Source organism: Dipodomys merriami, unplaced genomic scaffold (assembly GCF_024711535.1).
Source record: "Dipodomys merriami isolate MVZ:Mamm:240054 unplaced genomic scaffold, mDipMer1.0.p SCAF_19, whole genome shotgun sequence".
NCBI lineage: Eukaryota > Metazoa > Chordata > Mammalia > Rodentia > Heteromyidae > Dipodomys > Dipodomys merriami.
Genome location: NW_027203270.1, coordinates 4030439 through 4057361, shown reverse-complemented (window position 1 = coordinate 4057361; position 26923 = coordinate 4030439). Strand labels below are relative to the sequence as shown.

Below are 26923 nucleotides of genomic sequence, written 5' to 3'. Positions count from 1 at the left end.
GTGGGAGCCCAAGAACAGCAGCTTTAAAAGAAAATGAGGATAAATAGTCTGGTTTTATTAGGATCCTGAAGACAATTCAGTCAACAAAATATGGCATCTACCCAGAAGGGTTCAGTCTATCAGGTAGCCAAGTCAAGTAGAACTGGGTCCAAGATAGCAGTTCCAGCACATAGAGGGACTGAGACTATTAGCGCCACTCAACGGGGACATGGGTACATTAATTCCTCAAGCCAGCAAAATGCTGCTGTCTCTCTGAGCCCCAATCCCCAACGAAGATCAGAAGCTATGTATAACATCACTGCCCACTCAGCATCTGACTATCTTCGATCTCTGTCAATGCAGTCAGGGCCTCCCTTATATACATCATACCAGAGGGGGATGGAGACCCGACAAAGAACAGATGCACCCCGCCATTCCTCTCCTCATCGAAAGATAACAGCTTTCCCAACCACGAATGCACAACGGAATGTTAGTCCAATCAGAGAGGAAGCAATGCGAAGTGTCGACAGCAAGCCAGGTCGTGATATTGGCTACCGTATCTCATCTGATGCCAAACCCCCCCGTCGCTTGAGTTTTATAGATGAAAAGGAAAGCTTACAATTACAAAACTTAGAAGAAGAGGACCCACCCTCCAAGGTCCAGAACCCCCAAGGGGTCAGAGTTCCTCGTAGGATTTCATCTCATCCAAAGGATGAAGCAGTACAAACAGATCCCATCCGAAAGATTTCCAGTATCAGTGAGGCCAAATCTCCAAGGAGTGTCTATACTGGCGGCAGCAGGGTTCCTGCAGACCACCGGGCAGTCCTTAGGCGGACCACTGCCCTAGAGCCAGAAATGGGTCCTACCAACCCAGTTCTTCCTGAACCAAAAGCCTCCATCAAAAATACAAAATTGGCACCAACCCTCAAACTCTCCGTTCTTAGAGACTTACCTAGTGGATATCGAGTTCCTGTACGTTCAGAGGGGGAGCCACTCCAAAAGCATTATGTATGCACTGAGGCTAAGCCCCCCACAAAGGTTATAATACCATCGGAGGTGGAGGCCAATGAGAAGTCCCTGAAACGAGACAGTGAGATTGGCCGCAGGGTCACCATCTCCCCAGTGGAATACTCAGTGCAGGCAGCTCACCGTTTGTCAACTCGAGGAGGCGTGTCTGAAGCTCCTCACAAATCTCCTATATACCCAGAACCCTGCTCGAAGCCTTCCATCCAGGCAGAACTGGAACTGACCCCTCGGCCCTTACCCCCTCGGTCCTTACCTAGGTATGGGCCTGACTGCTCATGGTGGGCCTTACTGAATCATGAATCTGAAATGCCCCAAAGCCGGCCATGCACACCTGATTTTGAGCCTAAGTCCCCTCCTCCCCTAGACCCCATAATGTCTTTTTATGAAATGGACTCAAACCTCTTCTGTGAAGACTTAATGTTCCAGAGAGAAAAACCATGCACACCACCACCACTACCACTGCCTCCACCACCACCACCACCACCACCACCACCACCACCACCACCACCACCACCATCGAAGCAGTGTCCAAGCCGGCTATCATGGAAGGAAGTCCCTCATGTCCTCAAGCATGCCAGCAAACAACTCATTCAAGGGTTTAATGCTTTCTTCCTGGGTATGTGTAGAAGCAGCCTGTTCAGGTATAACCCCAAACTAGTGAGGTAGCATGTTGGGGTAGCAAAAAAGACCCTTCTTTATTCTGGGACTCAGGGGTATTCTGTTTCCAATGTCAAGCTAATGATATCAACGACAGTGCTTATACCAGCAGCAGGCACTGAGTCTTCCAAGAGATGCTGCTACATGTTTTTTCAGTGTGAGGTAGTAGAGTAGTTTGCAGGGTTAGAACTTGCTTTCTGAGAGTGGAGATGAAGAATTGTGCCAGGTTGAAAGGTAATAAGGGCTGTTGAAAAGAATAAGGGCCTCAAGCACATATTCTAGCATCAAAGCAGAATAGATGGTACACCAATGATCTGGGGCCTCGGCTTCCAGGAGGGAGATGGCCTTAACAGGGGCACAGAAGGGGAGTTGGGAAAAAAGCATGTGATTTGGGGTCCTACATGGGAGAAGCTTCTGGGATCAAGAATGGAGGACACCTCTCAGAGGAGACATTATAGAGCTAGAAAGCAAGATGTAAGTAGTATGGGGGGGGGTGATAGACAAGAAAAAAATCAATCTTGCTGTTACTTTCAGATGTCTCTGAGGAAATGCAAAATCGAATTCTCTGGTGGCTAAAAGGTTTGTGCCTTTCCTTCTTGTGGGTCCATTGTGGAGGGAGGGTTAAAAGATAGGAGGCCAAGTAAGGGGGGTGGTCTTTTTGGAGAATACAAGCAGGGTTTTGAAAGTGAAAGAGCAGACGTACTTCTCTTGCTTAAAATGTCACCATTAAAGTCATCCCTCTGAGAACTGGAACCTTTAAATTCAAGAAATGAAATCCTGAGGTCGAAACACTCCAAAGCCATTTGACAACACTTGATGGTGAGCCTAAGTCCTGTCCTAGACCCTTTTATGAATTGCACTTAAGCCCTTTGTAAGGACCTGAAGTTCCAGGGAGAGAAGGCAAGTACACCATCATCTCAAAAGAGTCACCAAGCTGAGAGCCACTGAAGGAAGTGTCTCAAGGCATTTTCACTTTGGTGAGTGAGTGTGTGTGTGTGTGTGTGTGTGTGTGTGTGTGTGTGTGTGTGTGTGTGTGTGTGTGTGTGTGTGTGTGTGTGTGTGTGTGTGTGTATCACCAAAACAAAACAGGCTACCTGCTTCACAGATTGGCCCAAGGTTAACTCCACATTAATTCAGGTTGGAGAATCTTCCCAGGTGTCTCTCTGGCTGCTCAGAACCCTTTGACCTTGGGACACTTTTCTCTCTTTTTTTTTTTTGGTCGGTCATGGGCCTTGAACTCTGGGCCTGAGTGCTGTCCCTCAGCTCTTCAGCCCAAGGCTAGCGCTCTACCACTTGAGCTACAGCGCCACTTCCGGTTTTCTGGTGGTTTATTGGAGATAAGAGTTTCATGGACTTTCCTGCCCCGGCTGGCTTTCAACCGTGATCCTCAGATCTCAGCCTCCTGAGTAGCTAGGATTACAGGCATAAGCCACCGGCACCTGGCTTTGGGACACTTTTAAGAGCTGCTGCTCAGGTAAGATCTCCAGGGATGTCTAGTCTTCCTCCTTGAGGCCACCAGTGTGTCTTAATGTCAACTCCTGAATATTTAAAGATGTTTCCTTAGGACCTCATCCTCTGCTTCATTTGTACTCTTGGCAGTGGAAGGGAGGGGATTATACCTCACAGAGTGCATTTTGATAGCAGGGAGTTCTTGCTGTTAGTAATGAAGCTCCGGATAAGCTCCAGTCCAATGAATATGGCAGAGGCCAAGGCTTTGGCTGAAGTTCCTAGGGAGGAGAGAGCCCTAAGAACACAGTCCAATCCCCAATCTTCCCATTTGAAGGGGCCAACCAGCACAAGCCCTCCAAATGATGGACAGCAAAGACAGGGAAGGGTGCCCCTCCCCTCCAAGAAAACAAAGTTCTATAAAGTAGGAGTATATTAAAATATGGATTCTAGAATTGTCTTATAGCTGGTCCACTATTTGCCTTAGGTAGATTACCTCTCCAAGTCTCAGTTTTCTTATCTATTATGTTGGAATAATGACTTCCTCTTTATAGATTATTGTGAGGGGAGGGCTGGGAAGGTGGCTCAGTGGTAGAGCACTTGCCTTGCATGCATGAGGCCCTGGGTTCAATTCTAGCACCACATAAGCAGGAAAAAAAAGCCAGAAGTGGTGCTATGGCTCAAGTGGTAGTGTGCTAGCCTTGAGCTGAAGAGCTGAGGGACAGCACCCAAGCCCAGAGTTCAGGCCCCACAACCGGACCCCCCCCAAAAAAAAATTATTGTGAGGTTTATCCAAACTATTGCTTGTAGCATAGTGAGCATCCAGTAATTGCTGTTGTTATTTAGGCTACTTGTACAAGGAAGAGATTTGGGCTAGTTTATGCCCATATCTGCTGGGCATCTTTAAGTAACATTTTATTTTTTCCCTCCTTTTGGCACTCACTGAATTCCATCTGCTGCTCCCTGGGAATGCCTGGCTTCCACTTTTCTGCTATGACAGATGAGGAGGTAAGAATGCCCCTGAGAAATTACTTTCAGCCTTCTTGTGCTCCACTCCCTAATCTGAGTCTCACCCCTAACCTCTGGTGGAAGAGGGTATGGAGGGAAATAGATCTGGCTCCCTGTGGGTGGACAGGTTGTTCATTGAACCATGATGCTTGTGTTCCATTTGCCAAGCTGGGTGCCTGTGGCAGTGCATCTCCTCAAAAGGAGATTTGCACAAAAGTGCTATAAGAGCTAGTTGCAACCCTGGAGAAAAAGAATAGGGACTTTGGCAGGTGATGGACAGAACAGCCATTTTGGATCAGGCCCTGACTTTCCTCCTCCCTGGGGCACTCTAGAAAGGGGTTGCATTTCTGGGTTACACACTATTTGGATCCTCAACTTGAAAAAGCATAAGGTGGCCTCTGCTCTTGGCAGCTCTGTGCCCTAAATTTGGCCGTGTCCTGATTTCACAGTGCATTTATTGTTCCCATAAGTATTTTGGCTCTTCTTGGCCCATGTTTGATAAAATGAAAGTTCTTACTGCTTCCATTCTTTCTCTTAACATCTTCTCTTACTCAAGGCCTAACAATAGTCTCTAATGGATTCCCTCCATGGCTAACCAGCCCATGATGAATAGTTGACTACAGATTGAAAACAAATAAGTGGGGGTGTGTGTGGGGGAACAGCCTGAGCTCAGATAACAGAACAGCTGAAGGGGAGGTGCCCACCCCCTCTGCCCTGAGTTCTTACCCAGCTCCAGGCTCTGAGCTTGGCTGTAGGAGGGAGTAGCCACTTTTAGAGATTATCTCCATGCAAAACAGTAAGTCCCTCCTTCCTTCCTTCCTTTCTTCCTTCCTTTCTCCCTCCCTCCCTCCCTTCCCTTCCCTTTCTCACCTCCTTCCCTCCCCCTTCCCTCCCTCCCTCCCTCTGTTCTCCCCTTCCCTTCTTCCTTCCTTCCTTCGTTCCTTCCCTGGCTTTCCATTGATAATTTTTATTCAAATGTCTAGTACTCTGCTAGGCACTATTGGAGGAAGCTTCACCTCTCTCTCTCTCTCTCTCTCTCTCTCTCTCTCTCTCTCTCTCTCTCTCTCTCTCTCTCTCTCTCTCTCTCTCTCTTGACCTTGCAAAACTGGCCATCTAGATGGGGAGATAAGACAAGGGCAGGAAACATTTAAACAATATGCAATAGTCTGTGGTCAAATGTCAAAATAGTAGAGATTGAATGAATGTTCTTGGAGGGTCTTAGTGTCAGCAGGAGGTAAATAGGGGTTGTGGGTTATACCCTCTTTCCCAAAGCTATGGGGAGATGGCTTAACAGCTGACCTCTTGCTCACCCCTTAATACAAACCTATACCTTTGGGAAGGAGTGTTATAACCCTTTGTGCCAGATTTGATGTATGCAACTGAGTAGGCTCCTCCCTGTCCTCCCCCAACATCACCCCCTTTTTCTGTGCATCTTGTTTTAGTTTAGGAAGTCAAAAGCCTTGGCAGCAGAATGACTTCTTCCCAAAATAGCTCTTATCCTGTCTGGATAATTACAGCTCTCCAGCCCTGTTCAGCAGCAGAGCTGCTCCCCAGAAGCTGGAAGACAAGGCTCCCAGGCAGCTGGGCTTCTGGGCTTCTCTGGATCTCTGGAGCCAGGGTGACATGGAGATGGTTCAGGTAGTCTCCCTGAAAAGCATGACTGAGATAAACTTTCCTGCCTGTCCTCCAGCCTGCACCACCTGCAGGCAGTTCCAAGGCAGAGACTGGGATATTGGACTCCAGGGCCTCTGGTTCCTTTGTGCTGGGCATGGGTTGACCATAGCATCCTGTCCCTGATTTCATTCCTGGCAGGAATTCTCTGGTGGCCCAGACTCAGTGCCTGGCTTCTGGAAAGCAGCATATCTGTTGTTGAGCTTCACAAAGCTCCTCTGGGTCCACTGCTGAGAATGGTGCCTGACTTAATCCAGGTCTTTCTCAGACTCCTCCCAAATAGCCGCTCAAGGTCCTTTTGTCCTAAGGAGGAGTGGGGGCAGACAGATGCTTCTCAACCTTGGATTGGGTAATTAGGAAGTAGAATCTCCCCAGAAGAGGTTGAACTGAACTGAGGAACCATTTCTGAAAGGTGTGTGTGTGTGTGTGTGTGTGTGTGTGTGTGTGTGTGTGTGTGTGTGTGTGTGTGTGTGTGTGTGTGTTGTGTATGTGGTGTGTGTATGTGTGTGTGTCTGTGTGTGTGTGTGTCTGTGTGTGTGTGTGTGTCTGTGTGCAGAAGCTCAATAGGAAGGGCTTTAAAGGTGCTCTGGTAGGGAAAGACCTACCTTTTCAATCAGCCCTGGGCAGTTTTTGAAACGAAGTGGGTGGGACCACAACTTGTCTGATAGACAGAACTGCCCATGGCCCAAGATCCTGTGTTGTGTTTTCAAGGCATCTGACCTACTCACCCTTGCATGTGACTTAGACTGTCAGGAGATGAAGTGGTTTCCTCCTTGCTTGCATCCATCAATTATGTAAAAAAAAAAACAACTGGAAAATAGGTCAGGAACCAGAGGAGACCATTTCAATGGTACCTGAAGCAGACTTCAATGCCCTTAAAGAGAACTTTGTCATTTGACCCACAAGGGACAAGTAGTCTGCCTCCAGTTGGCTCCTGAACCCTAGGGAAATTTTTTTCTCAGGAGCACCTTGATTACAAAGAAAAACCTGGAGTGTCTGAGGAAACTGGGGAGTCTGTGCATTCATGGGGATGGTAACAGAATCCTAGGAAGGATGTGGGCCATCTGAAAGGAACCCTAGAAACTGTCTTTGCCTCTCTTCCTATGGAGAACTTTTGGAAGAATAGAGCAAAGTGACTGGACTAGGGTGGAGGGAAACTCAGGAGGTTTAATAGCAGCTTGGACCCCCCCCCCTTTCCTGGTCAGATGGCACTTGTTTATCTCAAGCCACCATGTGCAGTCAATTCCAGTGCAGGATGGAAGGCTGGTGACCTGAGGCCACGTCTTGCTAATTTGGACACAGGCTAGCTTGACCAACTCATCTAGTTTATCCCTGAAAGTCCTGCTTTTCAAGAACTCTTTAGTTTTGGATAAACAAGGACAATTAGTCACCTAGGAAAAGTTGTGGTGTGGTGTGGTCTGCATCAGCAAGAACCTCTAGAAGCACAGTGTAGGGGGGTGAGTGTCTGTGTTTACTGTGAGACCTGGGCAGGTTCTTCTTTCTGCCTAGGAAATGAAGGTAGAGAAATGTAACTCCTTTGTCTGGGGCTTGGTGGCAGAACTGAGGCCAGCATCCCAAGGCTCTGCCCAAAATGATCTCACATAGGGAAGAACTTGCCATATCAGTTTTGGACTTTTTGGTGTATTTTCAGAAGGTACCTGGTTGCTTGACTGAAACTCATCTCTAACAGTAGTTTTCTGCCAATGTACTTTTAGTTGTGGGTTTTGTTTGCTTTTTTTGTTGACAGGGTTTGCTATGTAATCCAAGCTGACCCTCAAATTCAGCCTCCTTATTCCTCAACTTTGGAGTGCTGTGATTATAGATGCATGCCATTATATCTAGCTCTGTCAGAATACTATGTTGGTGTGGGAAATGGGTTTTCTTTTTCAAATAAGAACAACAGTAGGCCTGTGAATTAGGGAGGTTGGCTTCAAAGGGCAGAGTTAAGGAAGAAAATCTGTAACCTAGAAGTCACCCTGACAGCTGTTCAACTAGAAGAAGGCTATCCTGAACAGCAGCAAAGGCCATGTCCCTTCACCCTCCTCTGCTCAGCTGCTTTTGGATCAGCTGCTGTGAGGGGAGCAGCAAGACAGCTGCGCCTTGGGGACCGAATGAAGGTCTGGAGGAGGGGAACAGAATGTGAATAATGTCTCTTGGTTCCTGAGAGAAGTCCAGGCTAGGCTCTGAGACTGAGGAGAACTGGGCCAACCAAAGTCTCTTCTTTGGTACAACGCCACAGGCAAGTGATCTAGCTCTAAGGGGTCTACATGGTAGCTGTTTTCAGGACTTTCTGTTAGTAGATCAGAGATCAAGACCTCTTTTCTAGAGGTGGAGTGATATCTAGCTGGAAAAATCAACTCTATTGGTAGCAGCAGTATGGTCATTTCCATGTCAGTGTAGTCTAAACCATTACTCTGGTATTTTCTCAGCTCCCATCTGTCACACCCAATACACATATACACACTCCTAATCCTTCGAAGGGAAGGCATTTGAAATAGTCACAGTTGACAGTAGCAGGCTTGACACTGATTGTTTTCCCATTTGTAGCGGTAACAGCTATCATTCATTTTAGTTATTTCATGTTAACTATGTTACTGAGTCTTTTTTTTTTTTGGCCAGTAGTGGGGCCTGAACTCTGGGTCTGGGTGCTACCCTTCAGCTCTTCAGCTTAAGGCTAGCACTCTACCACCTGAGCTACAGCGCCACTTCCAGCTTTTTCTTTTTTTTTCTGCTTATGTGGAGCTGAGGAATCGAACCCAGGGCCTCATGCATGCAAGGCATGAGACACCTTCCCAGCCCTTACTGAGTCTTTATAGCAACCTTTGGGATGGACTTTTTCCTCCCAGTTCACAGATGATGAAACTGAAGCTTCAAACTGGGAAAACTTTTGTTTTTGTGGGTCCGGTCGTGGGGACTGAACTCTGGGCCTGGGCGCTGTCCTTCAGCTCTTCAGCTCAAGGCTAGTGCTCTACCACTTGAGTCACAGCGCCACTTCCGGCTTTTTTCTTTTTGCTTATGTGGTGCTGAGGAATCGAACCCAGAGCCTCAGGCATGCAAGGCAAGTGCTCTACCACTGAGCCACCTTCCCAGCCCCCAAACTGGGAAAACTTTAAGGAGCATTGTGCCCTGGGGATTCCATTAGTTGATAAAGAAATCCTTCTTCTCTTGCCACATGCTCCTGTAACTTCTCAATATTTTATTAATATCAAGAATTGCAAAAGGAAAGCTTTTAGTGGGAGTAAAATGCCTATCTTTGCCTATGAATAATGAGGCTGGAAGGTGGATGTGAATGTGAAAGCAACCAGAATGAAGGGTATTCATGGGTCAATGAAGACCAGAGCCTCAAGGCCTGTCTGTGCTCTCAAATCAGAATGGAAAACTGATCCATGCATCCTTTCAGTCGATGTCCATTGATCAGCCAGCTCCTGGGGGCAGAGACCTGTCATCCATTATATCACTTGCTTACATGTTCTCTAGAGGTTAAAATAGAAGACATATTCCTGCCCTTGAGGGGCCTATGGTTAATTTGTGAGAGATAGAAGTATGCAGATGGATCACTTTAAAGAGTTTGGACATCCAACAACCGAGTAAACTAAGAGGGTAAGAGCTAGGGCACACAGATTTTGACCCAGAATGATGATGACCTTAGTAACTCCATCTCCCAAAGATTGAAGAGTAGTTGTTAAGAGTCAGTTTTTGTTTTGTTTTGTTTTGCTTTTGGTTTATTTTTTCCCCTGGGAGGCATTAGAACAAGAGTCTGGCAAGGCAGGGGCCTTTTGAGGAGAGTCAGACATCAAATAGGTAGTCACACGTACAGACAGGCAAGCAATTATAGCCCTGTCCTGCTCTGAGAGGGGCTTGGAAAGACCTTCCCTATCAGTATGGATGGCTTCTGCCAACTCTTTTTTCTCCCCCATTGATGGATTGTTTGATTGATTGTGCCAGTCCTGGGGTTTGAACTCAAGGCCTGGACACTGTCCTTAAGCTTTTTTTTTTTTTTTTTTGGGTCCGGTCGTGGGGCCTGAACTCTGGGCCTGGGCACTGTCCCTCAGCTCTTCAGCTCAAGGCTAGTGCTCTACCACTTGAGCCACAGCGCCACTTCCGGCTTTTTTCTTATGTGGTGCTGAGGAATCGAACCCAGGGCCTCGAGCATGCAAGGCAAGTGCTCTACCACTGAGCCACCTTCCCAGCCCTGTCCTTAAGCTTTTGTGCTCAAGGCTAGCACTTTACTATTTGAGCTGCACCCTCACTTTTGGCTATTTTTGGTGTTAATTGGAGATGAGTCTCAATGGACTTTCCTGCCAGGTATGGCTTTGAATCGCAGTTGTCAGATCTCAGCCTCCTAAGTAGCTAAGGTTGCAGGCATGAGCAACTGATGCCCGGCAGCCCTTGCCAACTCAAACTGACCCTCTCTGAAGCCATTCAGTAGGTGCCAGGAAACAGATGTTCTCCAGTGTTGCCACCCACATCTCATGTCTGCCCCCAGACACATGGAACATGAGTGGGTTTAAGGTATTTGGGTTCTGACCCCTGCACAGACCCTGTTGGACAGACTTGACTTCAATTCCTTGAAAGGCCCATCTTAGCGATGGCCCTTTGGTTCTACCAGAGCTCTCTAACTATATCCTCAGTGACTCATCCACCTCTGGGGGAAGAAGGGCACAATGACTTCTTGCTTCACTTAAGAGAAACAGATACTTAGAGGCAAAAGTGGCCTTTGCTATTCATGAAGATCTGAAATCCTGATTTCCTGTTGTAATCATTCTTTATTCTTAGCTTGGAACCCAAGCCCATGCTTGGTACAAGTGCAGTTTCTTTACTAAGCTTCTGTGCTATACAACCTTCACCTGTGGATGGGCAAGAGCAATCCAGGGAGGAAGACTAGATGATTTTGCATTCAGACCCTGACTTGACCTAAGTGGAGGAATCAAGAGTCAGGCACGGCGCTGTGGTTGCTGATCTAAGGTTCCCAGAGGAGTAATCCTCTGTGCCAAGCTAATAAGCATTCACCCTCCAGTGGCTTCCCACTCTAGCAGTGCCAAGGAAATTGTTTTCTAGTCAAAGACAATGTGTGGTAGGATGTTGAATTTCAAGGGTGAGCCAGAGCTCCAGATGGTGAGTGCCAAGGCAAAGTTGGCTAGGTCACCTGTCAGCTGATGAAGAGTATGCAGTCATCAGTGATTTATTCAAGGATTGCTGTTTCTCCACTCAACCAATCAGGTATGGGATCCTACCTCTGTTAATATAGAACAAGAGAGCTGGAGTTGTAGGGAGCCCAGCCTCCTTCAGTATGGGAAAGAGAGTCCCAAGAAGAGCAAGGGACTGGCTGGGAATGTGGCTTCATGGTAGAGTGCTTGCCTAGCATGCATGAAGAACAAGGAACTTTCAGGCTTCTTTTTTGTTTGTTTGTTTTGGTCAGGTCGTGGGGCCTGAACTCTGGGCCTGGGTGCTATCCCTCAGCTCTTCAGATCAAGGCTAGCACTCTACCACTTGAGCCACAGTGCCACTTCCAGCTTTTTTCTTTTTTCTTACGTGGTGCTGAGGAATCGAACCCATGGCCTCAGGCATGCAAGGCAAGCGCTCTACCACTGAGCCACCTTCTCAGCCCCAACTTTCAGGCTTCTAGTAGTCAAAGTTGGCATGGGGCTTATGTTAAGGCCAAGTTTTCTTAGAGTCCTTTAAATGCTACAGAGTTAGCATATAGGACTTATGCAGGTGGAATGACACAGTCTGTCTTTAGCTTTTATTTTACCCATCATGCTTCATATTGGGTCTATAGCACAGTAGTTAGAAAGGGACTAGAAGCCAGGCACCGGTGGCTCATGCCTGTAATCCTAGCTACTCAGGAGGCTGAGATCTGAGGATCATGGTTCAAAGCTAGCCTGGGCAGGAAACTCTGTGACGTTCTTCTCTCCAATAAACCACTAGAAAACCAGAAGTGGCACTGTGGCTCAAGCGGTAGAGCTCTAGCCTTGAGCTGAAGAGCACAGGGAAAGCGCCCAAGCTCAGAGTTCAAGCCCCACGAAAAAAAAGAAAAGAAAAGAAAGGGACTAGAATCCATCAAAACCCTGAGACGCTTGACTTGGAGCTGAGTTCTATGAGCTAAGGAACTTCTCTCAAGGCAAGATGGCACCAACTCACATCAGGATGCACAGGGCTTTCTGGAGCCTGAAAAGCAGGTGCCAGAGAAGAGCTTGAGATTCCAGCCGCAGCTGAGGATGAGCTAGCCAAGCTGCCTTCTGAGATGTTTCTGTGTCCACACTTAGAACACAGCTGGGGCTTAGGGGAGGAAGGATGTTATGGTAGAGGAAAATAAGGTTTTGTTGTGGAGCCTGCCTTTTCTCCCCACCCCAGGCCACATGACTGCTGACTAGAAGCACCCAAGAGGCATTCTTATGAGTGTGCATAAGTACTAGCTGCTTGGGGCTATGGATAGTGGACCTTGTATAGCCTCACTGTCTGATGGCAGTAGCAGCTGCTGTTTCTGTAGAGTTCCAACAACGTTGGTTGTTTTTTTCTCTCTCTCTCTCTCTCTCTGTTGTGTGTCTAGTTTTCTGACTATAGCATCAGATCTCCTGGTCTAAAACAAGCCTTTCCCTGGAAACTTTCTTTCTTTTTTTTTTTTTGTCAGTCGTGGGGCTTGAACTCTGGGCCTGGGCTCTGTCCCTCAGCTTTTCAGCTCAAGGCGAGCGCTCTACCACTTCAGCTACAGTGCCACTTCCGGTTTTCTGGTGGTTTATTGGAGATAGGAGTCTCACGGTCTCTCCTGCCCGGGCTGGCTTTGAACCGCGATCCTCAGATCTCAGCCTCCTGAGTAGCTAGGATTACAGGCGTGAGCCACCAGCGCCTGGCTCCCTGGGAACTTTCCACATCAGGAACCCTCTATACTTCTGAGGTCCCTTCTCATTAGAGCCAAGCTGCTGTCCCCAATCCTATGCCTACAAGGCTTCTTCTGTCTCTTCATCGACTATCTTTTCCTTGGTACCTCCTGTTGCTGCTGCCTTGTTCTACTTTCCTCCAAGGCCTGTAGAAGCATACAACATTTTCTCCTTCCCTACTCCATCTATTTTTTTGAATGCTCAAAGGAAACTTAGAAAGCATCTATTTACGGCTGGGAAGGTGGCTCAGTGGTAGAGTGCTTGCCTTGTATGCATGAGGCCCTGGGTTCAATTCCTCAGCACCACAATAAGCAGAAAAAGCTGGAAGTGGTGCTGTGGCTCAAGTTTAGAGCACTAATTAGCCTTGAGCTGAAGAGCTGAGAGACAGTGCCCAAGCCCCATGACTAAAACAAACAAACAAAAACATCTATTTAATCCCCCTCCTTTTGGGGGGTGGAAACTGAGATTCTGAGAGTTGTCCAAAGTCACCCAACTAGAAAAGTTTCTCCTCAACTTGCTGGTACTTCTACTCATATAGAAGGCCAGGCCTGTGACATTCAGTCTTACCAAGGATACGTTCAGACAGAGGTCAGTGAGCCTGACCTTGAAAGAGGATTTTGGAGGTTAGACAGAAACATGCTTCTGGAAACATCCATAGGAGACACCAGTTCAGACTCTACTTAGGAAATCCCTTACCAATTCCTCACCTCCAGGCATCTACCTTCCCCTCACTACTGCCCTGACCTTTCTGAGCTCTGAATGCCTTTAAAACTGTTGGGAGGCACCTGTTCCACAACATGTCACCTGCTTGACAGGAAAAAATGTCCCAGCTGGTCTGGGCCATGCCTGGGCTGGCCTTTCCAGAGGCCCTCCCCCACTGTCCTCAGCCCAGACCAGCCTCCCCCACACTATTAAAACCACTCAGCCTCTCCTGCCACCCTTCCAGCAGATGATCCTTGGATAAATTGTGCAGCAAATCCTCTTTAATCTTTAATCTAGGGTCCTGCACACAGGGAACCTGCAACTAACCTGTGTCTTTTCCACAGCTTGGATGGAAGTGGGTAAGGTCTAACATTCCCCTTTGGGAGGTAGGGTGGAGGGTATGGTCAATCAGTAACTTGGACATCAGTCAGCTCACTTCCCTAAAACCTTGCTGAATCTCTGGGGGTAACTAATGGTTTCTTTCCAACTCATGCAGCAAATCCCCCTGTCATCCCCGCCCCCAAAGGCATTTCCTGGGGATAACAAGTAGCCATTCTCCCCCATCTCCCTCCCCCGTGGTGCTGCACTTCCTGAAGAAAATCATTCTTCAGGCGTTGAGTAAGGACGAACCAGGTGTCCCGTGCAGCCCAGGGTCGGGGAGGTAAGCCCCCCTCCCCAACCTCCCTTCCCCATCTAGTTCCCGCCCACACCCACCCGAGCAAAGGTGCAGGCCCCTCCTAAGGGCCGGCTAGCCCCGCCCAGGGCTCCGCCCCTCGCGGTCCGCACTCTGGGAGGCGGGTGGGGGCCGGCGGTGCGTGCAGCGAGGTCGGCGCACAGCTCCCGCAGCGGGTCGCTCGGGCGCTGTCCAGGCGGAGCCGGCCCGACACGGGCTGCAGCCATGGTAAGGCGGGCGGGCTCAAGGCAGGGCCGGGCAGGGCCGGGCAAGGCCGGGCAAGGGCGCCCAGGGCCCACCACTCCCAGGAGGCTCCGATGCCGCAGCCCTTGGCTGTGCGGGGCGGGAGGCGTTGAAGTCAGCCGCCCCGGGCTCGGCTCTCGCAGGCACTGCTGGCGCTGCTGCATCGTCTCTCCCCAAGTTCTACCTCTGAACTCAGCAGCTGCAAGCGGGCCTGGACCCCCGGGGTTCTGCCCGCGGTCCTAGAAGGAGGGCTGGGTCAGTGCTGTGGGAGGTCCCTGCCGACGGAGATGAGCTTGTTGTGCTGGTGCTCAGTGATGGGGGGGGGGGGGGGGGGAGTCCTCCGCCCTTCCTGAGTCAGCTCTTACCTGGATGACCCTTCCTCACCCGCTTACCCAGGGCCGGAGGTCGGCACCAACTTCTGTTAGAAAACACAAACACTGTCCTACCCCTTCTCCCCCCAAAGGGATGGTGAGCCGCTTGATGCCTCTTTTCTACAGACTGACAAGGGACATCCCTTGGACCTTTCTCAGCCGGACCCCTGAGAAAGGAAAACTTAGTCCGCCATCCTGCTGGATGGGATCAGCTGTGTCCCTTTGCCTCCCAGACAGGAACGTGGGGAAAGCTTCCCCTTGCTGCATCTACCCCTCCTCCCCTCAGCCAGGTCCCTCTGCAGTGTGTGGGGGGTGGGGGGGGAGGGAAGGGACTCATTCCTGTCACTGCCTGTAGTGGGAAGAGAAGCAAAAAGGTAAAAATTTTGATGCTAGGTAAAAGTTTTGATGCTTGGTGGTGAGGTCAGCTCTTCTGCCATTGTTGTCGGAGCCTGCCACAGATAAAATGTATACATGTCCAGGCCTCCAGGCCTTGCCATCCTCTTCTCCCAGTCTGGCTGCTTCCCCCCACCCCACAGCCATTAGCCTCTGCACTGGGAGGTACAAGCTGTTTACAGCAGGAGGGGACCGGTGACCCGCCTGTAGGGCAGGATATTGGCTGTGGGCCACCACCAGAAGGGAACTCCCTGGCCTCTGTAGAACCAGAAGCTTTCAGATCTAGAAAGGCCAATTTTTGGTGCTCTTGTCCCTCAAGCTGTGTCCAGGCAGCGGCCCAAGTCTTGGCCAGGAAGTCTTGGTGACCCTGTGACCTTCCCCAAAGGGGGTTCCTGAGAGAGTCCAAGTGATGCCTCTCCTCCCTGTCCCCCACCTTCTCCCCAAATGGGTGATGGACAGACTGATTATTTTAGGGAATGGAAGCCTGGGGAATCAATGCCAAGCCCAGCAGGGACCAGAGGGGCATTTTCTGCCCACACACCAAGTTGACTTCAGCTGAGGTCTTGGTGCTTTCAGCTTGACTGAAGCCACCCTAATTAAAAATATCCCACCACCACTATCTGCCACCATCCAAGCCTCCAGCCTCAGGCCTCTGCCCTTAAGTCATTCAAGCCTTGGGCTCACTGGTTCATGTCAGGCCAGATTCATCTATGAAGAGTCTCCTTGTCAAAAGAGACCAGAGCCCTTCCTACTTTGAAAATCTTTAGGGAGACCTCTTCATCCCAGTAGCACCAGGAGATTTAAATTTGCATGTGAAGAGAATGACAAACCAATATTAGTGACCACCCTGGGACTTGAGATGCTCCTTTCTCCTCAAGTTCAAAATAGGTTGAGCTATCTGTCATCTGGGAGTGTTTTCTCTTCCAGCCTGCTGGAAGCAAGGGAGAGATGGCCATTTTGTGTTGATATTAAGGACCTGAAATTAAGACACTACCCAGGCCCAACCAGAAACACTGGCTTCAAGACTCCTACTGGAGTGCCCCTTCTGTACACTTAAAACTAGATCCCTCAATTTACCTCCCACTTAGCTCTGGAGCCTCTAGGATGCTAGCCTCCTGTTGGCTTGAACCCACGCTCCTCACATACTTAAGTGCTACCAGCTACCCTATTGACTTTGGAAATGATGGTTGATAGAATTGATACAGGAACTCAGAGTTAGAGGCCAGGCACCCTAAAGTGTCAGGAGTCCCTGGAGCAAAGTCCCCCTCTAGGAGCAGATTTCTGAAGACACTGGGAGGGTAGGTTTTTTTTTTTTTTTCTCTCTAGAAGGGACATTTGGGAAGAAATGTAGGACTATTCCTTGGAACTTATACCAAAGGTATTATTGGACATTCCTACTCTTCTTCAGGACTGCTTAAACTTCAGGTGACAGTAAGATTGTGGAGGAGGGTTGAAATCTTTTGTGAGCAGTTCTCCTGGGTGGTTATCCCCATGGACTGATGGGTCAGTCACCTTGGATAGCTCCTAGTCCTCAGAGAGTCCTGTATGTCCTTGAGGGGTTAGCAGGAGAGGTTAAGCAGATCAAGAGCCTGTCCTGCAGATTGACAGGAGATTGGTGCTGTGCCCACCAGGGTAGGAAGCAGGCAGGCATCATAGGGCAGCCAATCAGAGGAGGAAGGGACTGCAGAGGAACTAAGTGATCCTGCTGCAGCTCAACTGTCCTTGGAGGGTGGGAGCCAAGGGAAGAGGAGGAGGAGGAGGAGGAGAGGGGGTGGGGAAGGACATTCCACAGGCTTTTTTGGTCCCTGCTGGAAGTAGTAGAGGGAGGTTAGAGAAAAAGGGAAAGGAGCAAACCAGGACGGCAGATGATAAGAGCATCAAGACAAGGCTGTTGCTGTGTGTGAGGAACTTTGTCTGGGAGATAAAATTAGACATAGAGCTTGTTGACGGGGGTCCGAAGCGTGGGTCATGGACCATTCTGTCCCCGAGGATGGGACTGAAGCTGGGGTAAGGTGCTGCTCTGGAATTTGGGGGCTGGGTGGGGAGGGGACCCACCATGTCTTTTCCTAGTCTTCATTGGGATTAAGACACAAAATTAGAAAATGATTTGGTTACTGGCAGTGCTAGGTGAGGCGATGGAAAGACAGGTGAGGACTTTGGTATCTTAACTCCTTGTCTAAGTACTTTGGCTTCCTCCATGCTGATGCACAGTTAGGGCTAACAGAGAGGACTATGGTGCTGGGGTTCCTGGTGCTCTGCTGGTATATTGTTGGGGGCTAGCAGTCTCCATCAGTGCCTTCCTTCTTACCCTTTCTTGTTGCCTCTCTGTTCAGTGCTACCAAGCAAGTCCTTTTGCCCCACCCTTAATAAAATTGCCCAGGTCAACTGCTGGGTCACTTTAGGCTTGTGAAGAGAGGTAGGATTTCCTGGAGGTCCTGTTGTCCCCTCAGCCCCATCCTTATCTGTTGCTGTATAATCATTCTGCCAAGCTGGGACACTGTTGAGAGCGAAGGGAGTCCCAGTCATCATGCTAGACCAAGAAGCACACACTGACTTGTGTGGACATTCCATGAGACCCAAATAGTATGAATGTGAAAAGCTTGTTAGGTAAGCTTTGCCTTAGGAGAGCTTCTTCTGATCACTAAACCCCTAAATGATTCAAGACTCAGGATAAAGGGCCTTTTTCCTCCCCTCCCTCTAGACAAGCCTTGGAAACTGACTTATCAGAAGGTATGGGAGGTAACAGCCTAAAGATAGCTCTTTCCCCTCAAGCTTTCCTTTCTCAATTTCTTTCCTCTGGCATAAACCTGGCAGTGTGCACTTCCACCTTTTGCGTTTCTTCCCATTGTAAAACAGGTTTATGAAGAAAGATTGTGGGGGACTTATGTCCCCCGCCACTATAGCTGGGACTCCACAATGGTTCAGAATAGCCCCCACTTGGTTGGCCAACCCTTAGAGGGTGAGTCAGCCTCTATAGCTGGCCTTTGTTCATTGTCTGGGGGTAGCACTTGGATGTTGTGAGATAGCTGAGCCCAGCACTGCCAGGCACCCCACAAAGGGCGCTGACCCCCAAAGAAGAGGGGAAGCTAGAGGGTCTAGAGCTAAGGGGAAGAGTAGAGAAAATAGCCTATCTTCTAAACTGGAAATAAGTAGAATAGGTGTCTAGAGGGAGCCAGTCTCCCATGTTGGTACATACTCTTCGGCTGTCTGTAGCAATAGAGGTCCGGCCCTGCTTTTCAGTGTTCTCCTGTCCTCTCACCTGATTCCTCCTCATTGCTCTGCATCCATATTCACATGTACCAGGTTTACTCTTCTCTCCTGGGGTCTAGAGCCAGATTCTGTTATGGTTCAGGGTCTAGATTAAAAGTAGGATTAGCAAGACTGAGTCCTGGGCGGCGAATCTGAGTGAATGAATACCCACAGTAGCATCTGCCCTTGGGTCCTCAGCTCACACTGCTCAGCAGTAACAGGCACAGAACCCCTTGCTGGCTCTTGGTTTTCCTGTGGGGGAAACCCCCTTCTCCCCACCCTGCTTCCCGTGCCTGTCCTGTATTCTGATTCTCTGCATTTCCTCTGGGATCTGGAGCCATAGTCTCAGGTCTCTCCTCTCCCTCTTACACAGACTGATGGTGTTGACCTTTGGGACAGTCCCTGGTCCCTGGCCTAGCCAGATAGCTAGCAAGGCAGCCTCAACAAATACCCTGGTGAGAGACCAGGACTTTGGGCACTGGCCAGGGTTCCTCCTGGATCCTGGGGTCTCTACCCCATCTCTTGGCTTGGGGAGGCTAGTGAAGCAAGTAATGACAACCCTCTCCTCTGGCCTAGTTGCTGTTTCTTTCCCTCTAACCGTAAGTACTTGCCCTCTCTCCTCACCTTCTCCTGTCTTCTGCCTTCTTCCTTGTTCTTACCTCCTGGCTCCCTCCCTGCCACCTCCCACCTACTCCCTACCATCCACCCCACTCACCCCTACCATCCTCCAGATCAAGCGTTTCCTGGAGGACACCACCGATGATGCAGAATTGAGCAAGTTCGTGAAGGATTTCCCAGGAAGTGAGCAGTGCCACCCACCGGAGGTCAAGACTAGGGTGTGCAGGCCCCAAATCTCAGAGCCAAGACCCCAGGCTCCAGACCTCTATGATGATGACCAGGAGTTCAGAGCCCCCTCGTGGCCCCAGTCCTCTGACAGCCAGCAGTACATCTGTGCCCCAGCTCCTCTCAGCCCTTGCAGCAGGCCCCGCAGCCCATGGGGCAAGCTGGATCCTTATGATTCCTCTGAGGTAGAGACTCCAGCCCTGCCTTTGTTTTTCAGTGGGCGGGTGCAGAAGACCCAGGGAAGGAACTGAAAAAATATGTGAAAGAATACATGCATGTCCATGTGCGTTTTTGTGTGTATGTGTGTGTATGTGTATGTGCATGTGTATGTGTATGTGTGCACATGTGCACGCGCGAAAGATTAGGTCCTCTCTCTCCTGTTTCAGAGCCCCAGCTCTGAGGATTTTTACACCGAGGGTATTGGAAACTGGTCACATTTGCAGGGGCAAGAGGCCTCATAGGTAGGAACTTGGGAACTCAAATGTGGCACTACTCCTTTAAGGCTGAAGCAGAAACTTAGAAGACAGAAGACTGGTGCTGGTCCCCTCCTAATGCATTTTGCCTTCTTGTCCTTAGGATGACAAAGAATATGTGGGCTTTGCAACCCTCCCCAACCAAGTTCACCGAAAGTCTGTGAAGAAAGGCTTCGACTTTACCCTCATGGTGGCAGGTAGAAAGGGGCAGGGTGGGATTGGGCAAGGGATGTTTCATGTGGTGTTAGGGTGCATGTGTGTGTGCGTGCATATGTGTGTGTATGTGTATGAGAGAGAGAGAGAGGGAGAGAGGGAGGTAGGGAGAAAGGGGGGGGGAATAGGGAGAAAGTACACAGCAAATGACTACAGCTTTTTGGAAAATAGCCAGGAACCCCAAAACATGTTGGTGTAGAGGAATGAGGTGGTACGCTTGGTGAACAGTTTTCTAGTATTTTCCCTTTTCTTGTGACCTTGAAAAATCTCTTGCTCTCTCACCTTCATTCAAATGAGAAAGCTAGGCAAATGTACCTCTGCTTCCTTCAAGCTGTAAAATGCTGTGGTTTGGTTAGTTTAGTCCCAACTAAAAAGAAAAGTAGTTCACCCCAGGTGATCAGGTGGGACTGCCTCTGGGCTACATGCAGATCTTATCTTCTGACTTGGTACCTCTGTCCTATCAGGAGAATCTGGCCTGGGTAAATCCACTCTTGTCAATAGCCTCTTCCTCACTGATCTATACCGAGATCGGAAACTCCTTGGTGCTGAAGGTAAGAAAAGGAGAAGAGAATGAAGACAGGCAGGCAGGCCTAACTTGGAAAGTTAAAAACTCATTCCAGAGTCACGGGGTGTGAGTTAAGGACCTTCCCCAGCATGCTTGAAGCTATGGCTTCCTAGAGAGACTGATTATATCCCTCTATAGGCCTTTCTGGCCTGGAAGCACACCAGCCAGTTCCCTAAAGATTTGGGTGCTGAAGCAGGGCAGGGACCTGAATCCTGTTCTTTGAATGAGTGTCTGACCCGCCCCCCCCCCCAAAGGATTTCAGGAATCTAAGAAAAAAAGCCGGGAGCAGAGAAGAGGCTGGGGCCAGAGCCAACAGCCACCGGCATTTCCTGTGTTGGGAAACATGTTCCTTGCTGGTTCCCAGAGAACAGGCCCTCCTGCAGCATGGGGGTGGGAAGGAGGGCAGTGTGGATGAAGCAGTCTGGGCAGCAAAGTTGTCTGGGGTGAATGGTTTGTCCTCATTGGGCAGGTCTCTGCCCTTGCCCTTGCCTCAGTTTCCCCCTTCTCCAGAGCGGATCATGCAAACTGTGGAAATTACTAAGCATGCGGTGGATATAGAAGAGAAGGGTGTGAGACTGCGGCTCACCATTGTGGACACACCAGGTTTTGGGGATGCAGTCAACAACACAGAGTGGTATGTCTGACCAAGCACAACCCCAGCTGTCTTTGCCCCACTCATTTGTTCCATGCACATACAGAGGTCAGGTCACACACAGGAACAGACACAGTCATAATTGTCAGGAGGAAGAGATTTGTGACCTTAGGCATGCTTTCACTGGATAGTTGTCTTGTATAAGAAGAAAAGAACTGGAATAGTTTCTAATATTCCTTTCAACTCTGATCTATGATGGGTACACAAGAAAGAAGAGCCTCAAAAAAGCAAACACTTCTGAGAACAGGTAGCACAGGGCATGACATATAATAGGTGTTTTATTAGGTGTAAACACCACCCTCCCTTCCTCCTCCTTCTCCTCCTCTTCCTCCTCCTCTTCTTCCTCCTCCTCCTCCTCCTCTTTTTCTAATAAGCATTTTTAGATGCTATAAACAAGTCCTGTTGACTGGACACTGAAGGAGCATGGAGGAAAGATTGAAGAGAAGAAAAGACAAAAGAAAAAAGATGGTGAAACTTGTATAAATTGCAGGCACCCTCCAGGTTATCTGCCATCATATGTGCATATATGTGATGGAGGGATGCTTATGTAATTGTCAGATCTAAGTAAGTAGATGAGCATAACAGAGGTAGTGCCTTTGATGGAAAAGTTAGGCAGGAGGTTCTCAGATCCCTAGCCTGACAGTTAAAATCTTTTTTTTTTTTTTTTTTTTTTTGGCAGAACTATGTTTGAACTCAGGGTCATTCTCTTCTCCCCCCAATTTGCTAGGCAAGCACTTGAGCTGTGTCCTGAGAGTTTAAATCTTGGTATTTAGTAACTTGGTGATCTTGAGCAAATGGCTGCATTTTTATTTCTTCAACTGAAAAATATCAGCCCTTTCCACTTCACCTAATTGATCTGAAAAATCACCCAGAATGACATCTGTATGTTATACTCATGAATTTTTTTTTGCCAGTCCTGGGGCTTGAACTCAGGCCCTCGGCACTTCCCTGAACTTTTTTTGCTCAAGGCTACCACTCTACCACTTGAGCCATAGCACCACTTCCAGCTTTTTCTGCTTATGTAGTACTGAGGAGTCAAATCCAGAGCTTCATGTATGCAAGGCAAGCATTCTACCACTAAGCAACATTCCCAGCCAAATATACTCATGAATTTTAACAATGGTAACTGCAGGACAGGCATCATAACATGGAGCTCCTTGCTCAAAAATGATTAAGAATTTTATGATGGTGACTGAAAAGCTGCATAGACTGCACACTCATGATGTTGACCCTAGATAATTGCTTTACGAACTAACCAGACCCTTACCTACTTTCTGGACCCTCATGATATGCTTTATCATTGGAATAACTTCCTCTCAGTGGAGCTGACTTGTTCATCAGCTTTACAGTCTGATCTTTGAGAGGATAGTCATTTCTTACATTCTGGGCTAGTTCATGGTACATGGGACATGATCTCCATCAATGTTCCTGATGGGTTGGGGTAACCTCCACATCATCATCACCCTTCCTGCACTAGTAGTATGCTTCAGCAAGCAACTTGTTTGAAATTCTAGCCCCATCCAATACCTGGTTCCTGCTGTACTATTTTTTTTCAATTTACTTACCTCCTTTTATCTCCAATAATAATAATAATAATAATAATCACTTTAATAATAATAGTTTCATAATAACAATTCTACCTCATACTTTATAGTCAATGAGCAGGAATTTATGAAACATATACACTAGGTATCCAGTCTGTATTGGACATTTAAGAAGTATAGACAAAAAGAGGCATTGTTGGCTCATACCTGTAATCCTAGCCACTCAGGAGGCTGAGATCTGAGGATCCTGGTTCAAAGCCAGCCCAGGTAGAAAAGTCTGTGAGACAGACAGACAGAAGTGGCGCTGTGTCTTAAGTGGTAGAGCATTAGCCTTGAGCACAAAGAGGCTCAGGGACAGCACCCAGGCCCTGAGTTCAAACCACAGGACTGGAAAAAAAAGTGCAGACAAGTGTGAGTGATTTTTATTATGGAGGGGAAGAGGGTCTAACATGTGTATCCATCAGATAACAAATTAACAAACAAGACAGGCCATTGAATGGCAAACACTTGAGTTATGAGTCAAAAAACCAGAAACTGAGACTGAGAATTTACTAGCAAAATATTCTGGTAACATCTCTTAGATTCTCTAGATATAATTGTGTGTGTGTGTGTGTGTGTGTGTGTGTGTGTGTGTGTGTGTGTGTGTGTGTGTGTGTGTGTGTATGTGTGTGTGTGTGTGTGTGTGATAGTATTGGGGGTTGAACTCAGGGCCAAGGCACTGTCCCTTTGATTTTTTGCTCAAGATTGGTGCTTTACCACTTGAGCTCCACTTTGGGCCTTTTGGTTATCATTAGAGGCTTATGGAGGGAGTAGAATTCTCCCTGGGGCTGACTTTGAACCTTGATTCTCAGATGTCAGCATCCTGAGTAGCTAGGATTACAAGTGTGAGCCACCGGTGCCCAGCTCAGATTTAATTTATGTCTAAAATGAGAATGATCATGCTCAAAATATACAGCATCCACCTAATCGGAAGATAAAGATAAACAGAAAAGCTAAAGACCTGGAACTAAAATTTCATAAGTAAATAAATTTATATATGGCTATATATATGCATTACTTAATCACAAGGATACATTCTAAAATTAGGCATGTCATTGTACAAACATCATAGAAGGTACTCACACAAACTTAGATGGCTTATGTTAGTTACCTGATATGGCCTCTTGGTGCAGCCAAGAAATGAGATTGCTGAAGCTGCTGCTAGCATAACACAAATACTCTTTTACAATTAACTTTGTTTTTATTGGTAGAAGGCATACATTAATTAATATGACATAGTAAATACATAAAGTAATAGTCATGTATCATCACTACCACATATTATGTATATTAATTGTATGTGTCGTACTTTTATTAATTTTTTTATTTTTAATTTTTAGTAGTACTAGGATTTTAGGTCAAGGCCTTATGCTTGGTAGGCAGGTACTCTACTACTTGAGCCACAGCTCAGCCTTGTTTTGCCGTTTTAGGCATGGTCTTCTGGTTTTGCCTGGGGCTGGCCTCCGGCTGTCATCCTGCTGGCTCCCTCACAGCTAGATGCATACCACTATGCCCATTTTATTGATTGAGTCTTTATAGATTTTTGTCCTGGGCTCACTCACCTCAGACAATAGTTATCCTGATCTCTGCCTCCTATGTGGCAGTACATTAGATTTGTTTACATGAGTATCACCACAAACACATAAATTATGCATCGGTGCTATGATATACTGCTGATTTTTTAGCCCCATTATAATCTGATGGCACCACTGAAGTATGTGAAATCCAAAGTTGGTCTGAACATTGTTATACAGTGGATGACTGTATGTGTGAATGTGTAAGGAAGGGAAGAGCAGTGTTCACTGATGTAGTCAAAAAAGTCTTCATGGAAGAGCTGGTTCTTGAATAGGGCCTTGAAATGGGCTTGGAAAGGTGGGAAAAGAGTGGGAACCACATGAGCAAGGGCTCTGGAGGATGGACTTTAAACCTGACTTAAGGTTTCTCTGGCTTCTAGTTGGTTGGTGTTCACCTGTAGCCACCTTGCTATTATTATTATTGCTATTATTATTATTTTGTTTGTTGTGGAGCTTGAACTCAGGGCCTGGGCACCTGTCACTGAGCTCTTTTGCTCAAGATTAGTGTGCTACCACTTTGAGCCACAGCCCCACTTCTGGTTTCCTGTGGTTAATTGAAGATAATAATCTCACAAACTTTTCTGCCTGGTCTGGCTTTGAACCACAGTCCTCAGATCTCAGCCTCCTGAGTAGCTAGGATTACAGGCCTGAGCCACTAGCACCTGGGCACCTTGCGATTCTTATTGCTTTGGTTGATCACCTGAGCACTTTTTCTTGTCAAACTAGAAGTTTTTGAATTTTGCCTCTGTACTCACTCTAACTTCCTATCAGGACACATGAAATACATCTCTGTCCCACCAAGGTATATTGCTGAAGATGTAGTAAAGCAAGCCAGGGAATAACAGTATCTAAAAAATGCTGTTCATCATGGGCTACTTCTTTACAATCCCAGAGCCCACTAGACAGCCCCTACTCCCACAGTTTCTCTGCTTGTCTGTCCCTGCCCAGCTGGAAACCTGTGGCAGAATACATCGACCAGCAGTTCGAGCAGTACTTCCGGGATGAAAGTGGCCTGAACCGAAAGAACATCCAAGACAACAGGGTGCACTGCTGCCTGTACTTCATCTCACCCTTCGGCCACGGGTATGGTCTGAGCCTGAGTCTCCTGGCACCACCGGGTGCTACTAAGGGAACAGGCCAAGAGCACCGGGGCAGGGCTGCCACTAGCAGGTGGTCACAGATTCCTGTTCCCCAGGCTCCGGCCATTGGATGTTGAGTTCATGAAGGCCCTGCATCAGCGGGTCAACATCGTGCCTATCTTGGCTAAGGCGGACACACTGACACCTCCAGAAGTGGACCGCAAGAAACGCAAAGTGAGGGAAGCTGGTGGGGGAAAGGGAGCAGGTGGGCTTCTAAAAAGGATGGGGTGCCCAGAACTGTGGGCCCCTCATCTATTTGTCAGATCCGGGAGGAGATTGAGTACTTTGGAATCAAGATCTATCAGTTTCCTGATTGTGACTCTGATGAGGATGAGGACTTCAAATTACAGGACCAAGCCCTAAAGGTGGGGCCACCCCAGGGCACCCCTTCCACATCTTGTTTCTCCTGGGAAGAAGATGGGGGTAGAATTCTCTGTAATGACAGTCTTTGGGGTGGGAGAGGACCCTAAGCTTCCTAGAAAAAACAGAAGTCACAGATGAAAAGAAACAGGTGAGGATATGGGGTGCTGACAGGCACCCCTAACTTCTTTTAGGAAAGCATCCCATTTGCGGTAATTGGCAGCAATACTGTGGTAGAAGCCAGGGGGCGGCGAGTTCGGGGCCGACTTTACCCTTGGGGCATCGTGGAAGGTAAAGGACTGAGCTTATGATCAAAGTATCTCCTTGACCTTAGTGGCTCCCGTCTACCCATACCCCTGGCTGACCTCAGCCTTGCTATGCAGTGGAAAACCCAGGGCACTGCGACTTTGTGAAGCTGAGGACAATGCTGGTGCGTACCCACATGCAGGATCTGAAGGATGTGACTCGGGAGACACATTATGAGAACTACAGGGCACAGTGCATCCAGAGTATGACCCGCCTAGTGGTGAAGGAACGAAATCGCAAGTATGACCAGGAGCTAGGACAAGCCCTTCCCTTATTCTTCTACAGGCCCTAGGCTCAACCCAACATGGTGATGGGGTCCCCCTAACCTTACCACCCTCCTTTCCCCTTCCCCCCTAGCAAACTGACTCGAGAGAGTGGTACTGACTTCCCCATCCCTGCTGTCCCACTAGGGACAGATCCAGAAACTGAGAAGCTAATCCGAGAGAAAGATGAGGAGGTGAGAGCAGTATATGGTAGAAGGGGTAGACAGCATGGGAGGTCCCCTGTTTGATCATAGATGTATCTCCTGTTTGGAGACAGAAAAATCCTGGTTCTGGTGCATATTTGGTATGTTCCCAGCCTCCATCATATCTCAGGGCTACCAAGGCCCTGACTCAAGGGATTGAAAGTTGGGGACAATTTCCAAATACTACAGGACTCCAAAAAGCCTCATTTTGATGCCTATAACTATTCCAGCTGCGGCGGATGCAGGAGATGCTACACAAAATCCAAAGACAGATGAAGGAGACCCATTAACTGGCTTTTGGACCTGGATATTTAAATCTCTTCTTTCTGCTCATGCCAGCCCCTCCCAGCACCAGCTCTGCTCAGGCCCCTGCAGCTACTGCCACTTCGCCTTATATCCCTGCTGACTCTCAGAGACTCAGAGGAAATAAAGTTTAATAAATCTATAGGTGGC

At 48.2% G+C, this 26923-nt stretch overlaps 1 protein-coding gene across 9 annotated transcripts; it reads left to right on the top strand.

The window, feature by feature from the left end:
- Septin4 (septin 4) lies at window positions 1-26923 on the top strand. Of its 9 annotated transcripts, XM_070027016.1 has the most exons (14): window positions 1-1621; window positions 2197-2241; window positions 4109-4116; window positions 19028-19324; window positions 19716-19809; window positions 20290-20376; window positions 20901-21024; window positions 25148-25282; window positions 25395-25512; window positions 25602-25703; window positions 25893-25989; window positions 26082-26244; window positions 26362-26461; window positions 26701-26923. In XM_070027016.1, exons 1-14 carry the CDS (start codon window positions 91-93, stop codon window positions 26758-26760), a joined length of 2961 nt encoding a protein of 986 aa, XP_069883117.1. In that variant the 5' UTR covers window positions 1-90; the 3' UTR covers window positions 26761-26923. The 9 variants fall into 9 exon arrangements, with proteins under 9 accessions (XP_069883117.1, XP_069883112.1, XP_069883114.1 ...); XM_070027015.1 differs by lacking the exons at window positions 1-1621; window positions 2197-2241; window positions 4109-4116 and adding an exon at window positions 14162-14268; XM_070027008.1 differs by lacking the exons at window positions 1-1621; window positions 2197-2241; window positions 4109-4116 and adding an exon at window positions 16852-17054.